Source organism: Lampris incognitus, chromosome 2 (genome assembly GCF_029633865.1).
Source record: "Lampris incognitus isolate fLamInc1 chromosome 2, fLamInc1.hap2, whole genome shotgun sequence".
Lineage (NCBI taxonomy): Eukaryota > Metazoa > Chordata > Actinopteri > Lampriformes > Lampridae > Lampris > Lampris incognitus.
In genome coordinates, this window is record NC_079212.1 from 101,711,308 (window position 1) to 101,732,359 (window position 21,052).

Here is a 21,052-nt window from a genome sequence, read left to right on the forward strand (position 1 = left end):
ATCATGTGTTTTTGAATTTTTGAATGTAGGCACCTCTCCTTTCCCCATCGGATGTTGTGCACGTAATGTGCATGACGAGGCAGTAAATGGTATGTTCTTTCCTGTGTAGCTTTATTGACAGCTGATGATTGCTTATGGCATGAAATAGGCTTGTAGTGTCTCATAAAGAATTTACTTGACTCACTGGATTATTTTGCTCCTTATTTGTTGAGCACTTTCCCTACCGTTGAGTGTTTAATTTAACAAAGTTATGTACACTACCGTTCAAAATTTTGGGATCACCCAAACAATTTTGTGTTTTCCATGAAAAGTCACACTTATTCACCACCATATGTTGTGAAATGAATAGAAAATAGAGTCAAGACATTGACAAGGTTAGAAATAATGATTTGTATTTGAAATAAGATTTTTTTTTACATCAAACTTTGCTTTCGTCAAAGAATCCTCCATTTGCAGCAATTACAGCATTGCAGACCCTTGGCATTCTAGCTGTTAATTTGTTGAGGTAATCTGGAGAAATTGCACCCCACGCTTCCAGAAGCAGCTCCCACAAGTTGGATTGGTTGGATGGGCACTTCTTGCGTACCATACGGTCAAGCTGCTCCCACAACAGCTCAATGGGGTTCAGATCTGGTGACTGCGCTGGCCACTCCATTACCGATAGAATACCAGCTGCCTGCTTCTGCTCTAAATAGTTCTTGCACAATTTGGAGGTGTGTTTAGGGTCATTGTCCTGTTGTAGGATGAAATTGGCTCCAATCAAGCGCTGTCCACTGGGTATGGCATGGCGTTGCAAAATGGAGTGATAGCCTTCCTTATTCAGAACCCCTTTTACCCTGTACAAATCTCCCACCTTACCAGCACCAAAGCAACCCCAGACCATCACATTACCTCCACCATGCTTAACAGATGGCGTCAGGCATTCTTCCAGCATCTTTTCATTTGTTCTGCGTCTCACAAACGTTCTTCTTTGTGATCCAAACACCTCAAACTTGGATTCATCCGTCCACAACACTTTTTTCCAGTCTTCCTCTGTCCAATGTCTGTGTTCTTTTGCCCATCTTAATCTTTTTCTTTTATTGGTCAGTCTCAGATATGGCTTTTTCTTTGCCACTCTGCCCTGAAGCCCAGAATCCCGCAGCCGCCTCTTCACTGTAGATGTTGACACTGGTGTTTTGCGGGTACTATTTAATGAAGATGCCAGTTGGGGACCTGTGAGGCGTCTGTTTCTCAAACTAGAGACTCTAATGTACTTATCTTCTTGCTCAGTTGTGCAATGCGGCCTCCCACTTCTTTTTCTACTCTGGTTAGAGCCTGTTTGTGCTGTCCTCTGAAGGGAGTAGTACACACCGGTGTAGGAAATCTTCAATTTCTTAGCAATTTCTCGCATGGAATAGCCTTCATTTCTAAGAACAAGAATAGACTGTCGAGTTTCAGATGAAAGTTCTCTTTTTCTGGCCATTTTGAGCGTTTAATTGACCCCACAAATGTGATGCTCCAGAAACTCAATCTGCTCAAAGGAAGGTCAGTTTTGTAGCTTCTGTAACGAGCTAAACTGTTTTCAGATGTGTGAACATGATTGCACAAGGGTTTTCTAATCATCAATTAGCCTTCTGAGCCAATGAGCAAACACATTGTACCATTAGAACACTGGAGTGATAGTTGCTTGAAATGGGCCTCTATACACCTATGTAGATATTGCACCAAAAACCAGACATTTGCAGCTAGAATAGTCATTTACCACATTAGCAATGTATAGAGTGTATTTCTTTAAAGTTAAGACTAGTTTAAAGTTATCTTCATTGAAAAGTACAGTGCTTTTCCTTCAAAAATATGGACATTTCAATGTGATCCCAAACTTTTGAACGGTAGTGTATATCTACACACACATGCACACCGGCCAAAACATTTAAAACCACTGACAGGTAAGTAACATTGATTAACTCATTACAATGCCACCTGTCAATGGGAGGGATATATTAGGCAGCAAGTGAACAGTCAGTTCTTGAAGTTGATGTGTTGAAATCAGGAAAAATGGGCAAGTGTAAGGATCTGAGCAACTTTGACAAGGGCCAAATTGTGATGGCTAGATGACTGGGTCAGAGCATCTCTAATAGGGCAGGTTTTGTGGGTGTTCCCAGTATGCAGTGGTCAGTACCTACCAAAAGTGTTCCAGTGAAGGACAACCAGTGAACCTGCAACAGGGTCATGGACACCCAAGGCTCATTAATGCATGTGGGGAGTGAAGGCTAGCCTGTCTGGTCCAATCCCACAGAAGAGCTACTGTAGCTCAAATTGCTGAAAAAAGTTAATGCTAGCTATGATAGACAAGTGTCAGAACACAGTGCATCACAGCTAGCTGCTTATGTATGGGGCTGTGTAGCCGCAGACTGGTCAGAGTGCCCATGATGACCCCTGTCCACCACCAGGTGTGTGTGTCATTTACGTCAGGAAGAGATTGCACCAGGATGCAATATGGGAGGAAGGCAAGCCAGTGGAGGCAATATTCTGCTGGGAAACCTTGGGTACTAGCATTCATGTGGATGGTACTTTGACACATACCACCTACCTTAACATTGTTGCAGACCAAGTACACCTCTTCATGGCAACAGTATTCCCTGATGCCAATGGCCTCTTTCAGCAGGATAATGCATCCTTCCACACTGTAAAAACTGAATGGAATGGTTTGAGGAACATGACAAAGAGTTTAAGATGTTGCCTTGGCCTCCAAATTCCCCAGATCTCAATCTGATCAAGCGTCTGTGGGATGTGCTGGAAAAACAAGTCCGATCCATGGAGGCCCACCTCAGACCTTACAGGACTTAAAGGATCTGCTGCTAATGTCTTGGTGCGAGTTACCAGAGGACACCCTCAGAGGTCTTGTGGAGTCTATGCCTCGACGGGTCAGAGCTGTTTTGGCGGCCTGAGGGGGACCTACACAATATTAGGCATGTGGTTTTAATGTTTTGGCTGATCATGGGGGGGTACACGGTGGCTAGCATTGTTGCCTCGCAGCAAAAAGGTCCTGGGTTCGAATGCCAGACCATCCCAAGGTCTCTTTTGTGTGGAGTTTGCATGTTCTCCCTGTGTTTGTGGGGGTTTCCTCTGGGTTCACCAGTTTCTTCCCACCATCGAAAAGACATGCATGTTAGGGTTAATACTCCTGCCTGTACCCTTGACCAAGGCAATAGGAAAAAGAACTGGAGTTGGTCCCCGGGTGCTGCAACACAGCTGCCCACTGCTCCTATACAATAGGATGGGTTAAATGCAGAAGACAATTTCATTGTAACCAAAAACAACTGTACAATGACAAAAATACTCACACATCTGTTCCTGAGCAATGTTATATTTGTGAACCCATAACCTGTAACAGCATGTTCCCAAAGCCAAAATAAGTTATGTTTCGCTGACGTTTTTAAAATAAATTAAAAACTAAAATATAGCGCTTACGCAAGTATTCAACCCTCACATATCAATACTTTGTAGAGTACCCTTTTGCTGCAGTAACAACCATGGGTCTCTTGGGGTAAGTATGCACAAACTTTGCACATTCTTCTGGAGTAATTTTTACCCATTCTTCCTGGCAGAATTTGTACAGATCTTGCAGGTTGGTGGGATGGCGCCTCTGGACTGCAATTTTCAGTCTGTGCCACAGATATTCAATGGGGTTGAGGTCCAGACTTTGACTTGGCCACTCCAAAACATGCACCTTTTTGTTGCTAAGCCATGCCATTGTTGCTTTAGCCCTGTGCTTAGGGTCATTGTCGTGCTGGAAGATGAACCTTCTCCCAAGCTTCAGTTTTATGGCAGACTGCAACAGGTTTTCTGCCAATATTTCCCTGTATTTAGCTCCATCCATTCTTCCCTCAATATGAACAAGGTTCCCAGTGCCTGCAGATGAAAAGCAACCCCATAGCATTATGCTGCCGCCGCCATGCTTCACTGTAGGGGGGGTGTTTTTTAGGGCATGAGCAGTGTTAGGTTTGCACCACACAGCGCTTGTGAGTTTTGGCCAAAAAGCTCAACTTTCGTCTCATCTGACCACAAAACCTTTACCCACATCCTAACTGGGTCTCTCTCATGCTTGGTAGCAAACGCCAAGCGTGCTTTTATATGCAATGTTTTGAGCAACAGCTTCTTTCTTGCCACCCTCCCATGCAGGCCAGATTTATTGAGAGCCCGTGATATGGTTGACTCATGCGCATTTACTCCAGTTTCAGCCACTGACCTCTGGAGCTCCTTCAAATTGATTGCAGGATCATCTGTGGCTTTCCTCACCAGCCCACATCTTGCTTGGATACTTAGCTTTGAGGGACGGCCTGTCCTACAAAGCGTCTGGGTGGTGTGATACAGCTTCCACTTTCTGACAATTGATCCAACAGTGTTCCATGGGACATCCACACACTTGGATATTGTTTTGTATACCTTTCCTGCCTTCTGCATTTTAATCTCTTTGTGTCTTACTTCAGTGCTGTGCTCCTTTGTCTTCATTTTCTGATGGAGTTCACGACTGGCTAATGAACTTAACATAGAATACTTTTTATACCCATAAATGAGATTGTTACTTTAATAGCTTACAGGTGCACACTAATTATATCCAATTGTGTTTACCTGAGTTTGTTTTAGGAATAATTTGTCATTTGTGTAAACTTGGAGCTTTCGGAGCACAAGGGGTTGAATACTTATGCAAGCACTAGTTTTTAATTTATTAATAAAAAGTCAGCAAAACATAACTTATTTGGGCTTTGGGAATGTGCTGTTAGAGCTTATGGGTTCACAAAAATAGTATTGTTCAGGAACAGATGTGTGAGTATCTTTCATAAATCCAGAAATTAGTGATGAGTGTCAAGGGGGTTGAATACCTTTATAAAGGCACTGTGTATATATATATATATATATATATATATATATATATATATATATATATATATATATATATATATATATATATATATATATATATAGTGTATGTGTGTGTTCCTGTTTGTGAACTGCATAATCACAGGTTCTTTTCATTTTCTTTCCCATATAGCTTCTGAACCGTGCATTTAACATCATGAGAGAGAAAAACCCTGACATGGTGGCGGGAGAGAAGAGGAAATTCGTCATGAAGCCTCCTCAGGTCGTCAGAGTTGGCACCAAGAAAACATCCTTCGTCAACTTCACAGACATCTGCAAACTGTACAAACTATTAAATATATAATTTCACTGTGGATAGGGCCAAACTAAACAGACAACAGTTTTACATAAGAGCTAAATTCTGTTGAATATTAAGTTCGCATCAGTTTAAAGTACTCCTCCACTCAAAAATATATTTTTCCTGTTTGTGTTCCCTAAAATTTCCTACTTTACTGACTACATCTGTGGAAAGTTTGTCACTAGAGCGGTGTTTTCACAACCCTTTACTGGAGGAGGAGCTGTCTGTGCACTTCCCTAAATTCGATTAAAACGTAACCCGGGTAATAGTGATATACGGGTTAACCCACGACCTGCGGGTTCGGGTCGGGCTTGCTAGAAAATATCACGGGTTTGGGCGGGTCAGGTCAAAAAGTGACAAAGCAGCGTTCCAAGTAAGTTATAAATAACTTACAGAAATATTGTGCGCAGTAGGCTAGGCTGTGCATTACTAGTCCACCTTATCTTACTCTCTCTGTCACTCTAGATCTCTCAAACACACACAAGCAGCTTTATCATCAGTGTGCGATTGTGGTTCTTTGGTCAATGCATGTCTTTTAGTGTTGAGGCTTCTGTACGAGATTTTTTTCTTAAGCGGGGTCCGTAGCTTTTGTTTACAGTGCCAAAACTTTTTTTGGTCAGAAAGAAGAGGCTACCAGTGACGATATGGCAGACTTAATCACAGAAAAGTTAAAAAAACAGGCTAATATTCAATAGGCTATGCCTACCAACCAGTGTATTATGCTGGGCAAACAGCTCAGAAACGAAATAGTGCAACGCTGCTCATGTTGCTGTAGTCTGGGCTAAATTTAGAGGTTTACGGGTCGGGTTCGGGTGGTTAATGAACCCATACTTTAGCAGGTCAGGCAGGACAAATTGGCCCTCAGAATGGGTTGGGTGGGTCCAAAAAGACCCACGCATTACTACCAGGTAGCCTAGATTTGGTATATCACAAATCTGAAAGCCAGTCACTGTCTGATATGCAAATGCAGGGTCAGAAAAGAAAACTGAAACCTGCACAGAGTGGACTTGTCAGTACAGAGAGCACGTTTGCATTAGTTTTGTGAAAGCCCCCCCCTTTTCTCCCCAATTGTACATGGCCAATTATGCCACTACTTCCGAGCTGTCTCGGTTGCTGCTCCACCCCCTCTGCCGATCCGGGGAGGGCTGCAGACTACCACATGCCTCGTCCGATACATGTGGAGTCACCAGCCGCTTCTTTTCACCTGACAGTGAGGAATATTGCCAGGGAGACGTAGCGTGTGGGAGGATCACGCTATTCCCCCCAGTTCCCCCTCCCCCCCCGAACAGGCGCCCTGACCGACCAGAGGAGGGGCTAGTGCAGCGACCAGGACACATACCCACAGCCGGCTTCCCTCCCACAGACACGGCCAATTGTGTCTGTAGGTACGCCCGACCAAGCCGGAGGTAACATGAGGAATTGAACCGGCAATCCCCGTGTTGGTAGGCAACGGAATAGACCACTACGCCACCTGGATGCCCAGCATTGAGCCAGTTCCCAGGCAGACTTGGTTGGCTATCAAAATAAACAGACATTACACGTAATATAAAAATCTCGGCCAGACAGAATATATCTTTCTACAAACTTCTGTTAGAACTCTGGTATATGATCACGTGGTAACAGTATGACAATGTGAACACACTAACATCATAGCAGATATTGTATGTTTCACAACCACCGCTGCATCAGCCACGGCCGTTACAAGCTAACAAGTAATATAAACAAATAAAAGATGCTAACTGTACTTACCATTCTAATACGTCTGCTAGTCATCAATTTTGGGGCACAACACAGTCTGAGTCTGGGTCTGACTGAGGCGCAGACATGTAAGACAGAATCTCTCTGCTGTTTGCTCTGATGCTAGCCATCTTGATGTGCATCGCTCTTTCACCGGTCAACCTAGAGCAAGCAGCGGTGGTGAGCGGGGCGCAAGGCCCGTGATATTTGCATATTCATAGATCCTTCTCGACGAGGGGGAAAGTAGATGTATTTCCAGACCCTTTTCAGAGTTGTTTTTTTTTTTTACTTTTTATGTGGGAAAACACTGTTTAACAATATATTAGTCATCTCAGAGTATTTTTAAACTTTAAAACGTCTCTGGAAGGGTACTTTATTTTATTTTCATTTTTAAAATATTTATGAAGAAACCAACTGTTTACTGTAGTGCTAAAGAAGAAATGACTTTTTTTTAGTATTGCAGTGGTATTTTCATTAATATTGTCTATAGCTAATGTATTATTGCAGTGAAGAAATAAGTTATGCATTGGTATGAAATAGTATGTGATTCCAGCATAGGAAAAGTAATGTTATGATGATCTTTATTTCTGTCTATTTTCTCCTCTTATTTTCCTATTTCCTCCTTTGCTTTTATCCCACTTAATTCTTTCTCTCTCCCTGTTTCTTTACCTTTTTATTACCCTCATGCTCCCACTCCCAACATCTGTCTTTTTTATTCTACATTTCTGCTCTTCTGTTTTTTCACCTATCCATCCATTTCTTCCATACCTCTTTTGTTTCTTTGAATCTCTCTCTCTCTCTCTCTCTCTCTCTCATTTTGTCCCCAGCTTACATCGACAGCCAAAGCATCTCCTGGCTTTTCTATTGGCTGAGCTCGGAACAAGGTATTGTACCTCACAGGCAGACAAGACTCTCAACTCATTTCAAAGTAAAGACTAGGCTATTCAAGATTGGAGTTTGTTTACATCATTTACTTTATTGCGTGCTCACAGCACATATATGTCTTTTATAGCTGATAAAAAGGAAATACTCGGAACCAATAATTATAGCCAATTTGCCATGCACTCACTGGTCTCTTTATTCGGCACAACTGCTCATTAACACATAGTCAGATAGTACCTCATGTGGTTGCAACTCAATATATAAAGCATGGTCAAGAGGTTCAGTTGTTTAGACCAGACATTATAATGGGGAAGGGGTTTGGTCTAATTGGCTTTGACTGTAGAATGATTTTCGGCGCCAGATGTGGTTGTTCCAACATCTCAGGTACTGCTGACCTCTTGGGATTTTCTCACATAACAATCTCTACAGTTTAAAAGATTGCTGCAAAAAAAAAAAATCCAGTCATCTGCAGTTCTAATAAGAGAGGTCATAGGAGAATGACCAGACATGTTCAGGCTGACAGGAAGGCCACAAATACTCACAAAACCAGTCTTTACAGTGGTTTGCAGAAGGTCATCTCTGAATGCACAGAAGGTCATCTCTGAATGCACAATGTGTCTGAATGATTGAAGATTGGAAAAACATCACTTGATCTGACGAATCTTGATTTCTGCTGTGACATGCAGATGATAGGGTTAGAAATTCATGTAAAAAAATATGAATCCATCCCGCCTTGTTTCAGCAGTACAGGCTGGTGGAATATTTGTAGAATATTTTTTTGCCACACATTAAGCCCCTTAATTCTAAGTAAGCATCATTTGAATGCCATGGCATACCTGAGCATTGTTATTGACTATGGACATCCCTTAATGTCCACAATCTACCCGTTGTCCAGTGGCTTCTTCCAGTAGGATAATGCACCATGTCACAAAGCACACATTGTCTTTAGCTGGTTTATGACAGTGACTTTAGTGTTCTCCAGTAGCCTGCACAGTACCCAGCTCTCAATCCAGTTGAGCACCTTTGGGATGAGATGAAACAGGAGGTTCACCTCATGAATGTAAGGCTGTCAAATCTGCAGGTATGATGCTGTTGAGTGAGCATGGACCAATGTTTCCATTACCTTGTTGAATCCACAAAGCCACAAAGATTTCAGGCTGTTTCTATCAAAAACCAATAGAAAACAATGAATACAACAGATGACAGATTTTTTTTGTATGTCTTTCTGTCTCTTTCTTTGCTTGTCTCTCTCCCCCGCAGTGGTTCTATTGACGGTAACAACCAGTTAGTGATTAAAGGGCGATTCCAGCAAAAACAGATTGAGAATGTCCTCAGGAGATACATCAGTAAGTCCTCATTTTACATCAACTTTACCAGCACAGCCTAGATTGCTAGATACTGTGGCCTTAAACTAATGTATCTGATATTAAACTCTGGTGGTATGTTTATACATACATACGTATGTGTGTGTGTGTGTGTGTGTGTTTGTGGGTGTTTGTACATAAATACACACACGCAAACACACACGAACAGACACACATCAGTAAGCCCCCATTTTACACTACTTTGGGAGAGCTAGTTACTCTCCAAGTCCCCCCCCCCCATAATTTTTTTCCCCTGAGTCTCACCATTGCACAAACCCTACAGTAATTGGGGATAGCAAATACTTTCATGTGTGTCCTCTGATACACATGGAGTCAGTTGACTGCTTCTTTTCATCTGCTGTGTGACAGGTAATGTAATGTGTGTGGAGGCCCCAGCTATTTCCTCCAGATCCACCCACAGCTGTACAGGTGCCCCACCACCTTTAGCTGGGGTTGCTAGTTGCACTGGTGAGACAGAGTGCCCCTTCTGGCACCCCTCTCGATAATGATGCCAACTGCACTCCTTGCGACCTCCCGGTATAGCTGAGGGCAGCACTAGGATACGAGCCAAGAACCTCAGTAATGGGATAGTTTGCTGTGCTATCCAAGGGGTTTTGATCTGGAATAATGTCTCATACACTGTAGCAATACTTAAAATAATGTCCAAGATTGTATAGGAATATAAAATCAAAAACAGTCACATACACTCACTGGCCACTTTATTAGGAACACCTTGCTAGTACTGGGTTGGACCCCCTTTGCCTTCAGAACTGCCTTAATCCTTCGTGGCATAGATTCAACAAGGTACTGGAAACATTCCTCAGAGAGTTTGGTCCATATTGACATGATAGCATCACGCAGTTGCTGCAGATCTGTCAGCTGCACATCCATGATGCGAATCTCCCGGTCCACCACATCCCAAAGGTGCTCTATTGGATTGAGATCTGGTGACTGTGGAGGCCATTTGAGTACAGTGAACTCATTGTCATGTTCAAGAAACCAGTCTGAGATGATTCGAGCTTTATGACATGGCGTGTTATCCTGCTGGAAGTAGCCATCAGAAGATGGGAACACTGTGGTCATAAAGGGATGAACATGGTCAGCAACAATACTCAGGTAGGCTGTGGCGTTGACATGATGCTCAATTGGTACTAAGGGGCCCAAAGTGTACCAAGAAAATATCCCCCACACCATTACACCACCACCACCAGCCTGAATCGTTGATACAAGGCAGGATGGATCCATGCTTTCATGTTGTTGACGCCAAATTCTGACCCTACCATCCGAATGTCGCAGCAGAAATCGAGACTCATCAGACCAGGCAACGTTTTTCCAATCTTCTATTGTCCAATTTTGGTGAGCCTGTGCGAATTGTAGCCTCGGTTTCCTGTTCTTAGCTGACAGGAGTGGCACCCGGTGTGGTCTTCTGCTGCTGTAGCCTATCTGCCTCAAGGTTCGACGTGTTGTGCGTTCAGAGATGCTCTTCTGCATACCTCGGTTGTAATGAGTGGTTATTTGAGTTACTGTTGCCTTTCTATCAGCTCGAACCAGTCTGGCCATTCTCCTCTGACCTCTGGCATCAACAAGGTATTTTCGCCCACAGAACTGCCGCTCACTGGATATTTTCTCTTTTTCAGACCATTCTCTGTAAACCCTAGAGATGGTTGTGCGTGAAAATCCCAGTAGATCAGCAGTTTCTGAAATACTCAGACCAGCCCGTCTGGCACCAACAACCATGCCACGTTCAAAGTCACTGAAATCACCTTTCTTCCCCATTCTGATGCTCGGTTTGAACTGCAGCAGATCGTCTTGACCATGTCTACATGCCTAAATGCATTGAGTTGCTGCCATGTGATTGGCTGATTAGAAATTTGCGTTAACGAGCAGTTGGACAGGTGTGCCTAATAAAGTGGCCGGTGAGTGTAGTTGACAGATTTAATTTCGGTTTATTCAGAGGTCAACTGACCACACCGACATTACCACCCACTAAAATAACCATGCAGTTACACTCATTCACACCTGAGAGCCAAGTCAACACTAGGAACAGAAAGCAACATAAGCGAGACGTACACAGCCTGAAATCACTGTACGAGCAGACCACAGGACAGGATAAAATTACAGTTTCACCTGGCACTAGGTTAGGTCTGGCTAGGAACCCTGGATCTTGGTTGAAGATTCTGGAAGGGGAAACAGGGTTTAGGGTTTCCCAAGTAGCAAACAAAAAGGCTACACTTAAGCCCTTGTAAATCTTAAACAAAGAGATATTTGATGGCTCTCAAATACCTTGAAGAGAAAAGATAGCATAAGAGGAGATTATAAGCATAGCACATAATTATTATAACACTGAACATTATTGACCAAAGTAAATTACAGTACAGCAGGTTGATACGTTGCTAAAGTGTGGGTGGCCTCTCAATTGCAGATAGGGGACTGGCAGCCCAGTTAGAAGCAAAAAAAAAAACCTTGTTCAATCTCACATTAAAAATATGGGAGAAGGTGATTGATTCCTGCAGAATCCATAACATGTTAAAACTGTTTAGACGGTGTACTTATGATACAGAATTTCTTCCCAACAGAGGAGATAAGAGATTCGGGTTCTGGATAAGGAAATTACTTAGTATCTATCTCTCATTTACACAAAAAAGTTTACTGCAAAGTTTTCAAGCCTTGCAGGAAAAACATGGCCTAGAGCACAATGACACTAAGTTGCCTTCAAGCTATTTTAATGAGAACTGTAGCTCTACAGACCTGTCAATAACAGAATCTGAGTTTTTTTTAATCCTGAAATTGGCTTTCAGTTTAATACCAAGTAAGCCCATCACTAGATTTAACTATGCTCTCTTTCATCCTAAAAATGAAAATACCTTGTTCATTAAAGAAAAGTGGGGGGAAAAGAGGCCAGAATGGTGCTCTCTGAGGAGGCTTGGGGGGGGGAAATCTGCTGCTTTCAGTATTCCTCAGCTAACTCTGTTGATTGAAGAGAACCTTCCTGGAAAAATATCATAAGCTACTTTAAGACCCCACACCAGGAAAAATCTAAGAACACAAATTTGGCTTGTTAGAGACAGTGTGTATTCATGGATGCAAGTCATTTTCATGTATTCTGGCTCTTCCCTTAAATGAGTTTACAGTGGTGTGAAAAAGTGTTTGCCCCCTTCCTGATTTCTTATTTTTTTTGCATGTTTGTCACACTTAAATGTTTCAGATCATCAAACTCATTTAAATATTAGACAAAGATAACACAAGTAAACACAAAATGCAGTTTTTTAATGAAGGTTTTTATTATTAAGGGAAAAGAAAAATCCAAACCTACATGGCCCTGTGTGAAAAAGTGATTGCCCTCCCCCTGTTAAAACATAAATTAAGTGTGGTTTATCACATCTTTGGAAAGCTGAGTTCAATTTCTCTAGCCATACCCAGGCCTGGTTACTGCCACACCTCTTCTCAATCAAGAAATCACTTAAATATGACCTGCCTGACAAAGTGAAGTAGACCAAAAGATCCTCAAAAGCTAGACATCATGCTGCGATCCAAAGAAATTCAGGAACAAATGAGAAACAAAGTAATTGAAATCTATCAGTCTGGAAAAGGTTATAAAGCCATTTCTAAAGCTTTGGGACTCCAGCGAACCACAGTGAGAGCCATTATCCACAAATGGTGAAAACATGGAACAGTGAACCTTCCCAGGAGTGGCCGGCCGACCAAAATTACCCCAAGAGCGCAGCGACGACTCATCCAAGAGGTCACAAAGGACCCCACAACAACATCCAAAGAACCGCAGGCCTCACTTGCCTTAGTTAAGGTCAGTGTTCATGACTCCACCATAAGAAAGAGACTGGGCAAAAATGGCCTGCATGGCAGAGTTCCAAGATGAAAACCACTGCTGAGCAAAAAGAACATAAAGGCTCATCTCAGTTTTGCCAGAAAACATCTTGATGATCCCCAAGACTTTTGGGAAAATACTCTGTGGACTGACAAGACAAAAGTTGAACTTTTTGGAAGGTGTGTGTCCCATTACATCTGGCGTAAAAGTAACACAGCATTTCAGAAAAGGAACATCATACCAACAGTAAAATATGGGGGTGGTAGTGTGATGGTCTGGGGCTGTTTTGCTGCTTCAGGACCTGGAAGACTTGCTGTGGTAAATGGAACCATGAATTCTGCTGTCTACCAAAAAATCCTGAAGGAGAATGTCCGGCCATCTGTTCGTGATCTCAAGCTGAAGCGCACTTGGGTTCTGCAACAGGACAATGATCCAAAACACACCAGCAAGTCCACCTCTGAATGGCTTAAGAAAAACAAAATGAAGACTTTGGAGTGGCCTAGTCAGAGTCCTGACCTGAATCCGATTGAGACGCTGTGGCATGACCTTAAAAAGGCGGTTCATGCTCGAAAACCCTCCAATGTGGCTGAATTACAACAATTCTGCAAAGATGAGTGGGCCAAAATTCCTCCACAGCACTGTAAAAGACTCATTGCCAGTTATCGCAAATGCTTGATTGCAGTTGTTGCTGCTAAGGGTGGCCCAACCAGTTATTAGGTTTAGGGGGCAATCACTTTTTCACACAGGGCCATGTAGCTTTGGATTTTTTTTTTCCCTTAATAATAAAAACCTTCATTTAAAAACTGCATTTTGTGTTTACTTGTGTTATCTTTGTCTAATATTTAAATTTGTTTGATGATCTGAAACATTTAAGTGTGACAAACATGCAAAAAAAATAAGAAATCAGGAACACTTTTTCACACCACTGTATATTGAATAGACATTCACAAAACATTAAGTACAGTATTCAAGACTCAAATACCTCTGAACTTGGGGACACTTTGCCTGGGTCATGTTTTGTTTTTGAAACAGAGGAAGGATATAAAGCGGATGCAGGCCCCCTTAGCGGCAAGTAAAAAATTTATTACTAGAAAGTGGTTAAACCAAATACCACCTACATTAAAAGATTAGTCAGAAACCATTCTTGAGATATTTAAAATGGAAAAGTTGACATTCTCTGAGGATCCAAAAAGATAAGTTTTACCAAATTTGGAATAAATGGATTGAATTTATAACCGCAATGCAAGCAGACTATATGATTTCACAAATATTCATACTTCATATTTTATTTTTCTTCGTCACGATAGAAATAGCAGAAATGTAAGCCCCCTTGGTTCTAATGTACATACTAGTTGCATTTCTAACAGAAGGGGGAAGGAGCATATGTAAGAAGGTAAAATTGGAAATTTGATGATGGAGAGACGTAAAAGGGCAAGTATGTATATGCTGTTTATATGTGGGTATTTAGGTGAATGCAAATATGTATGTGGGTAGATATTACTATATTTCCCAGACTGTTTATTTACTCGTCTGGCCGGTCCTGCGACTTATACAAAGTAATTTTGGAGGACGAATACACTGCATTTAAACTAAAGCCACTAGGTGGCACTGTTTAATATTGTGACTCAATTGAAAATACTCTATACTAGAAGACTGGAGTGGGGTTCTGTGGGACCCAACGCAAATCTCGCAGGAGTGGGCGGTTTTAACGTTGCTGTGGGTGGGAGCGGGTGGGCAAAAAATAAACTGCGGGTACCAGGATTTAGCTGGTGTTAACTAGAGGGATGGAGCCAACAAATGAAGTTGAAAACAAGATCAAACAAGGTCATTTAAGTCAAAAGTCAAAGCAGGTTTTTATTTACAATACAATACAAAAGAAAAGCAAGGCAAGTCTGACATTTTGAAGAAAAAGAAATCTCAGTTGTTACTCGCAAAGATGGCAACAAACCGGACTTTTTTGTTGTGACAAATGTGCAAAAGTATTGATCTACAATGGGCACAAATGTGGCACCTCAGGGTTGAGGCAACATATACCTGCTGCATTCTCCTCGGTCAAAGTAAACACTCCTTCAAAGATGAAGTACTTCTTCCTGCACATATTAAACAAGATACTCCTGAGAAATGTATTGCACTTTGCTGTAGAGACATTCAGCCATATGACTTCGTTGCCGGGAAAGGCTTTGTTGACATAGACTAGAAAAGAATAGAATAGAATAGAAAGCCTTTATTGACACTGTACAGAATAAAACACTGGTCAGTGCATTAAAAGACACAGGGAAACCAAACAAAATAAAACAACCTCAGAAAAACAAACAACCACAGCTAACAACACATGTTCTAAAATAATGAGTGAAATAAATAAATACAATTTAATTTTGCCCTAGAATAGGCATACTTATTGCACTAGAATAACTAATTATTGCACTCATGTCTTTATGCATGCTCAATAATCCGGGTAAGAAAATCAAAGAAGGTTTCACTCTTAGGAATGTAATTATGCACTAGAACGTAATTTCGCTATATTATTACCGACAGGTATGCATCTCTTTATTAATACTAAAATAACATATTTTTCCTGTGGGATGGGAGAGGACACAAAATCAATGGAGCTCTATTGTGTGGGTCTGATTGGTCAGAATGTTTGTGGGTGCAGGTGGGAGTATAACACACACATTGCGGGAACAGGATTAAGAAAACAGTCCTGCACAGGGCTTTATGCTGTGCCACCATATAAATGTGACTTATACACCAAAGTGACTTATATATGTTTTTTTTCCTCTCAACAACGTGTTTTTTGCTGAGTGAGACTTATACTCTGGTACAATTTGTAGTCCAGGAAATACGGTAACACCTATTACTGATTGTGCTTATATCGATTCTGATATAAGCACGATTGAATATAGAGATAGATATACTTTTTAGGAGGTGAAAATGGATGACTTGAAATGTACCTGAAGTCTGAATTATGGCCCTCATTTACTACTTTGTCTTATATATCCTCTTTTGATATGTATATAAAAAAGGGCCTCTTGTAAAAAATACCCCAGCTATTTGTAGGGCTGTCAATTAATATTCGCAATTCAAATATGTAACCGAATTGCAAAAATATAAAATAAAAAAAACAGACATTCAAGTGTGAAAATTAATATTTGTTTGTGAAAAAACAAAAACAAAACAGCACTGCCGTGGCTGTCTCTCTTGCAAAATCTCGCGAGGGCCTTGGCCGCTGCACTGAATACGCTGCATGACGGACAGGAGTCACACAATTTCACTTTCAATGGTTGAAAATGAGATTTAGGTCAAGCTGAAACGAGCGAATAATTCAACAACAACAACCATGTGGTAAAGATGGCAGAGAGTTCACAACCCAACTTGGTTTGAGAGAGCGATTTTCACGCCGAACAATCTAAAAAGCCCCGTTTGGAATTGCTTCGGATTTTCGTCAAGAAACGGAAAAATTGTGGAAACTCGAGATGAAGTCATATGCAAGCTATGTAAGCTACAGTTAGCTTACCACTCCACCACTAGTTACCTGAGGGCGCATCTTGAAAATATGCGCCCAAATGAGCATGGCCTCAAATTGTTTATTTAAACCAGTATGAGTATTACCTATTCTGTACAAAAAAAATAGGCTATCAAATAACACATCAATTACGAATCATTCGTCTCGCTCCGAGAGACAGCACAATCTCATTTCTCACTCTAGCACCAACCACGGCACAGAATGAGAGAGAGAGAGAGAGAGAGAGAGAGAGAGAGAGAGAGAGAGAGAGAGAGAGAGAGAGAGAGAGATCTATGGTCTTTAAATGAAGTTTTACGATATAAGACACTTTTATTTGTTTATTTTGTAATATGTAGGTATGTTGATCTTTTAAAAGATGCTTACATTGAAATAAATGTACTTATAGAAGTAGTTATGTCTCTCGTTATATTGGTTTGCCCTCTTTGGACATAATACACAAAAATATGTCCGAATGGGTTCGATCCTATGTGTTTTGTTTTTTTTTTAGAAGGAATAATCGATCGTCGTTTTTGGCAAATTTTGAAGCCCTCGTTGCTTGTATATTCTTTGACATTGTCCTTTCCAAGTAAAAAAACAAAAACAAAAACAAACAAAAGGTGTGGGTGGCCCCAGCAGGAATGGAGTCAATATCCCTTTTAGAACTGTGCCTCAACATTAAGCCCCGAAGAACTACAAGCCTACAGGTTTTTTATCCTTTAGGAAAAAAATACATAGTAAGAGTTAATACTTATGGAAAATTCTGATACGAGCTCTGACTAAATTTGGTTGTGCAGTTGTGGACACTTTAAGGCCACAAATCTCCTTTAATAAGAATGGATTTTACCTTAACTGAGTAGGTGTTTGTTTTCCCAGGTAAGAGATTCTCATCTGATTTCTTTTCCCTCGGATTCTTATATCTTCCAGGTGTTTTGCTTTCTCCACAGGCCAGCTTTATATATGAAATTTGCTCAGTAGAGCTTGGTTGCGTGCAAACTGCATAATGCATGTTTCTGGGGTGATGAAAATTACAAAAATAACCATACTTTGAAAGTCCAATCTGTTACACAACACATTGCGGCCAAGTGACATTTAGAGACCTGCTTAGAGTTACTGGGTTGATGTCTGCAAATATTAAATGCAAAGATTTTTTTTTCCTTTCATTGTTTATCAAGGTGAATCTAACCTCTACACACAAACCACTTACATTTACTGCAGTGGTCTATAGTTTTTATCAATTTTTGTCTGCTTTTCGACCCGGCTTGACATCATGTCTTCCTCTTGGTTGGTGAACACACATAGTCTGTCTGCTTGTTTTATGGACAAAGGAAACTGACAAGGATGACCTTAATTTATTTTTTTTTAAGAATTTGTATGCACATCCAGTTGCCTGCTTGTTCAGTGCAAGTTGATCTTTCCCATGCCATCTGTACAATTTTAAGCCTCTATCCTGAATACATGCCACAGATAGCCCTGTGTATACTTTATTTTTCCTTAGTATTTAAGACAGTGGCTAATTCATGAATATTCAAATAATGCTTCTGTACTAACTCATGTTAATGGTTTCTGTTAGGCGGGGCTTTTGCGGGCAGGCGCAGATCTACGGGGTGGCAAGGGGTGGCAGCTGCCACCTCTGGGACACAGTCTTGCCACCCCATTTATAAATCAGATAATATGTTTTTAAAGTATATTTTATGTACATGCATGGTGAAGGTCAATGAGACCCGCACCAAACTCATCTCAAACAGAAGTCGCTGATTTATAATCCCCCTCCCCCTAACAGGCACGGATCTACGGGGTGGCAAGGGGTGGCAGCTGCCACCTCTGGGACACAGTCTTGCCACCCCTTTGCCACCCCAGGAAAAAATCTCTAGATCCACTACTGTTTGCGGGAAAATCAATATAATGCATAGTGTTTTAAGTCCTCACTTGAATGTGGAAGAGTTTGAAGAACAGGCAAGATTGTTTAAAATAACAAATAGATAAGGCAGACCAAGCTTATAGAAGACTTTTATCAACAGATTGAACACCATCGATAGCTAAAAGTCAGGTTCCACCATACATTAGTTGTGGACTGGCTGCTCTATTTCATTTTGAATGGATCTTTTGGATTTGGAGTGAACAAACATCAATGTACTACTGTTACCAGTAGGATAAAAAAAGCCAATCTTTGCATTTAATTTTAATCATGCTAATTTGTCACGGCACTCATGCACTTGGACAAAATTACCTGCTCCTTTGTCTAGGAGTCTGTAGGTTTGCACTAAAGATGCTGTTTTTTGCAGATCTGTTTGGATTTGAATCCAGACCCCCCCCCCCCAAAAAACCCCACATACTGTCCCTCTAGCTCAGCTAACAGATAACCTAACTCCAGTGTCCTCTTTTGGGGTGCAAATCTGGCCCACTACCTGTCTCATATGTCCCCCCTCCTTGCTCCCATGTCTCCTGTCTCTTTTTGCCTGACCGTTCTCTGTTGAAGACACAGAGCAATGGTCTTTAACACGTAATATTTCTTTAATGTCTAGACAGTCGTTTTCCCTTCCTTTACTCGCCTGTATTGGGTTGCAGCCTTAAACCCTTCCCTTCTTCCTACAGAGGAGTATGTGACGTGCCACACCTGTCGCTCACCAGACACCATCCTTCAGAAGGACACTCGTCTCTACTTCCTTCAGTGTGAGACCTGCCACTCGCGGTGCTCCGTGGCTAGCATCAAGACAGGCTTCCAGGCTGTCACGGGCAAGAGGGCCCAACTTCGTGCCAAAGCCAACTAGAGACAGTCAAGCACTCTTCACATAACCACCTTCAGAGGAAGAAGTTGACAAAATTATGCCAGAGGACAAAACACTTTTATTTCAGTGAATTCAAAATGTAAATAGAAATGAAAATCTGTTTACTAATGGTGAAGCATTTATCTCAGATGATTTTCTTATTAAAGCGGATATGGTCTCCTTTTTAAGCTGTACTATCTGTCCTTTTTAAGCTGCAGGTCTTCTTCTTGATTATCTATAACTTAAAAGGAAATCAGCTCTGTTTTGATGAAGGTGAAAGGGAATTAAACACACCTTGCCCTAATGGAAATGGTTCATAAAACTGCCTGCCAACTAAAGTAATATCACTCCTTCCTTCCAGCATTATGGATCCAATTTTCTGTCAGCTTCCAATCTAATTGCACAGTTGTATAAGCAAAGTGTAAAAAAAAGGTGTTAAAACAGAACAATTTGTTTATTGATAGCTGAGATTGTTGGTGAACACCAGCATGTGCATTAGGTAGGGAGGGCTGTTTGACAATATTTCAGTTAAGTACCATGGATCAACTGGTTATTCAGCTACAAACTCACTGTCTTACTACATCAAGAAAAAAAAATTGCCCCTAGTTATGAATGTGTGTCTGTGTCGGCCCTGTGTGATGGCCTGGCGGCCTGTCCTGGGTGTCTCCCCGCCTGCCGCCATATAACTGCTGGAATAGGCTCCAGCATCCCCGCAACCCTGAGAGCAGGATAAGCGGTTCAGATAATGGATGGATGGAATACAGGAGGCATGACTTTTTTAAGCCCAAACTTGATTTTAGCGTGTAATTGTTGAGAATGGCCCGCTGATGAAAAGCATTATTTTCAGTGTTTTCAGCAGTTTTGATCCCAAACCTCGCAGAAACCTAAAATAATCAAATCCCCTTGGGCCTGATAAAATCCCCAAGAAGTGATGGTGCAGCTGGCTGTGTAGCACAATCAAGTGAGGTCAAACCAGAGCAGCCATTTTTAAGGACCCTGGCCTATTGCAAAATCACTCTTCAGAGGAGAGAAGCTGCACTCTCCCATCCCTGCTGTTAAGTTCTTTTGCACAATGCTGATGGATCTTTTTGTGCCCGCCTGCTTCCCTACTTGTAAGGACATAAGGTAACACTTTACATGAAGTGGTGAGTAACTAATATTTACTAGCATAAATGAAAATTAAATAGTACAGTTCATAAAGACTACTTAATATGGAATGTATAGCAACTGCATTAAGTTATACATTTGCTAATGTGAAATAGCTATGCCTAAATTGAAAATGAAAGAATGCCTTAATTCATATTAACTAATTGAGGGTAATGATTAATAATGCATACCAATATATTTGATTTTGCATTTGATATGGATTAATCTGTTAATGTTACTCTATGTTTTAGTTTTTTTTTTAAATGTTCCCCCCCTTTTTCTCCCCAATTGTATCTGGCCAATTACCCCACTCTTCTGAGCCATCCCGGTCGCTGCTCCACCCTCTGCTGATCCAGGGAGGGCTGCAGACTACCACATGCCTCCTCCAATACATGGGGAGTCGCCAGCCGCTTCTTTTCACCTGACAGTGAGGAGTTTCCCCAGGGGGACATAGTGTGTGGGAGGATCACGCTATTCCCCCTGAATAGGTGCCCTGATCGACCAGAGGAGGCGCTAGTGCAGCGACCAGGACACATACCCACATCCGTCTCCCCACCCGCAGATACGGCCAATTGTGTCTGTAGGGACGCCCGACCAAGCTGGAGGTAACATGGGGATTTGAACTAGCGATCCCCA

General features: G+C 41.6%; 1 protein-coding gene across 2 annotated transcripts in view; it reads left to right on the forward strand.

The window, feature by feature from the left end:
* eif2s2 (eukaryotic translation initiation factor 2, subunit 2 beta) overlaps positions 1-19,458 on the forward strand; it is a 33,887-nt gene extending 14,429 nt beyond the window's left edge. Inside the window, exons 6-9 of one of the 2 annotated variants that reach the window (XM_056274109.1) lie at positions 5,033-5,181; positions 7,762-7,818; positions 9,077-9,162; positions 19,098-19,458. In XM_056274109.1, the coding sequence (XP_056130084.1) occupies positions 5,033-5,181; positions 7,762-7,818; positions 9,077-9,162; positions 19,098-19,273 (468 nt within the window). In that variant the 3' untranslated portion in view covers positions 19,274-19,458. The remainder of the gene's footprint in view (positions 1-5,032; positions 5,182-7,761; positions 7,819-9,076; positions 9,163-19,097) is intronic. The other variant, XM_056274110.1, reaches the window with a different exon arrangement.
* Positions 19,459-21,052: the final 1,594 nt, after the last annotated feature.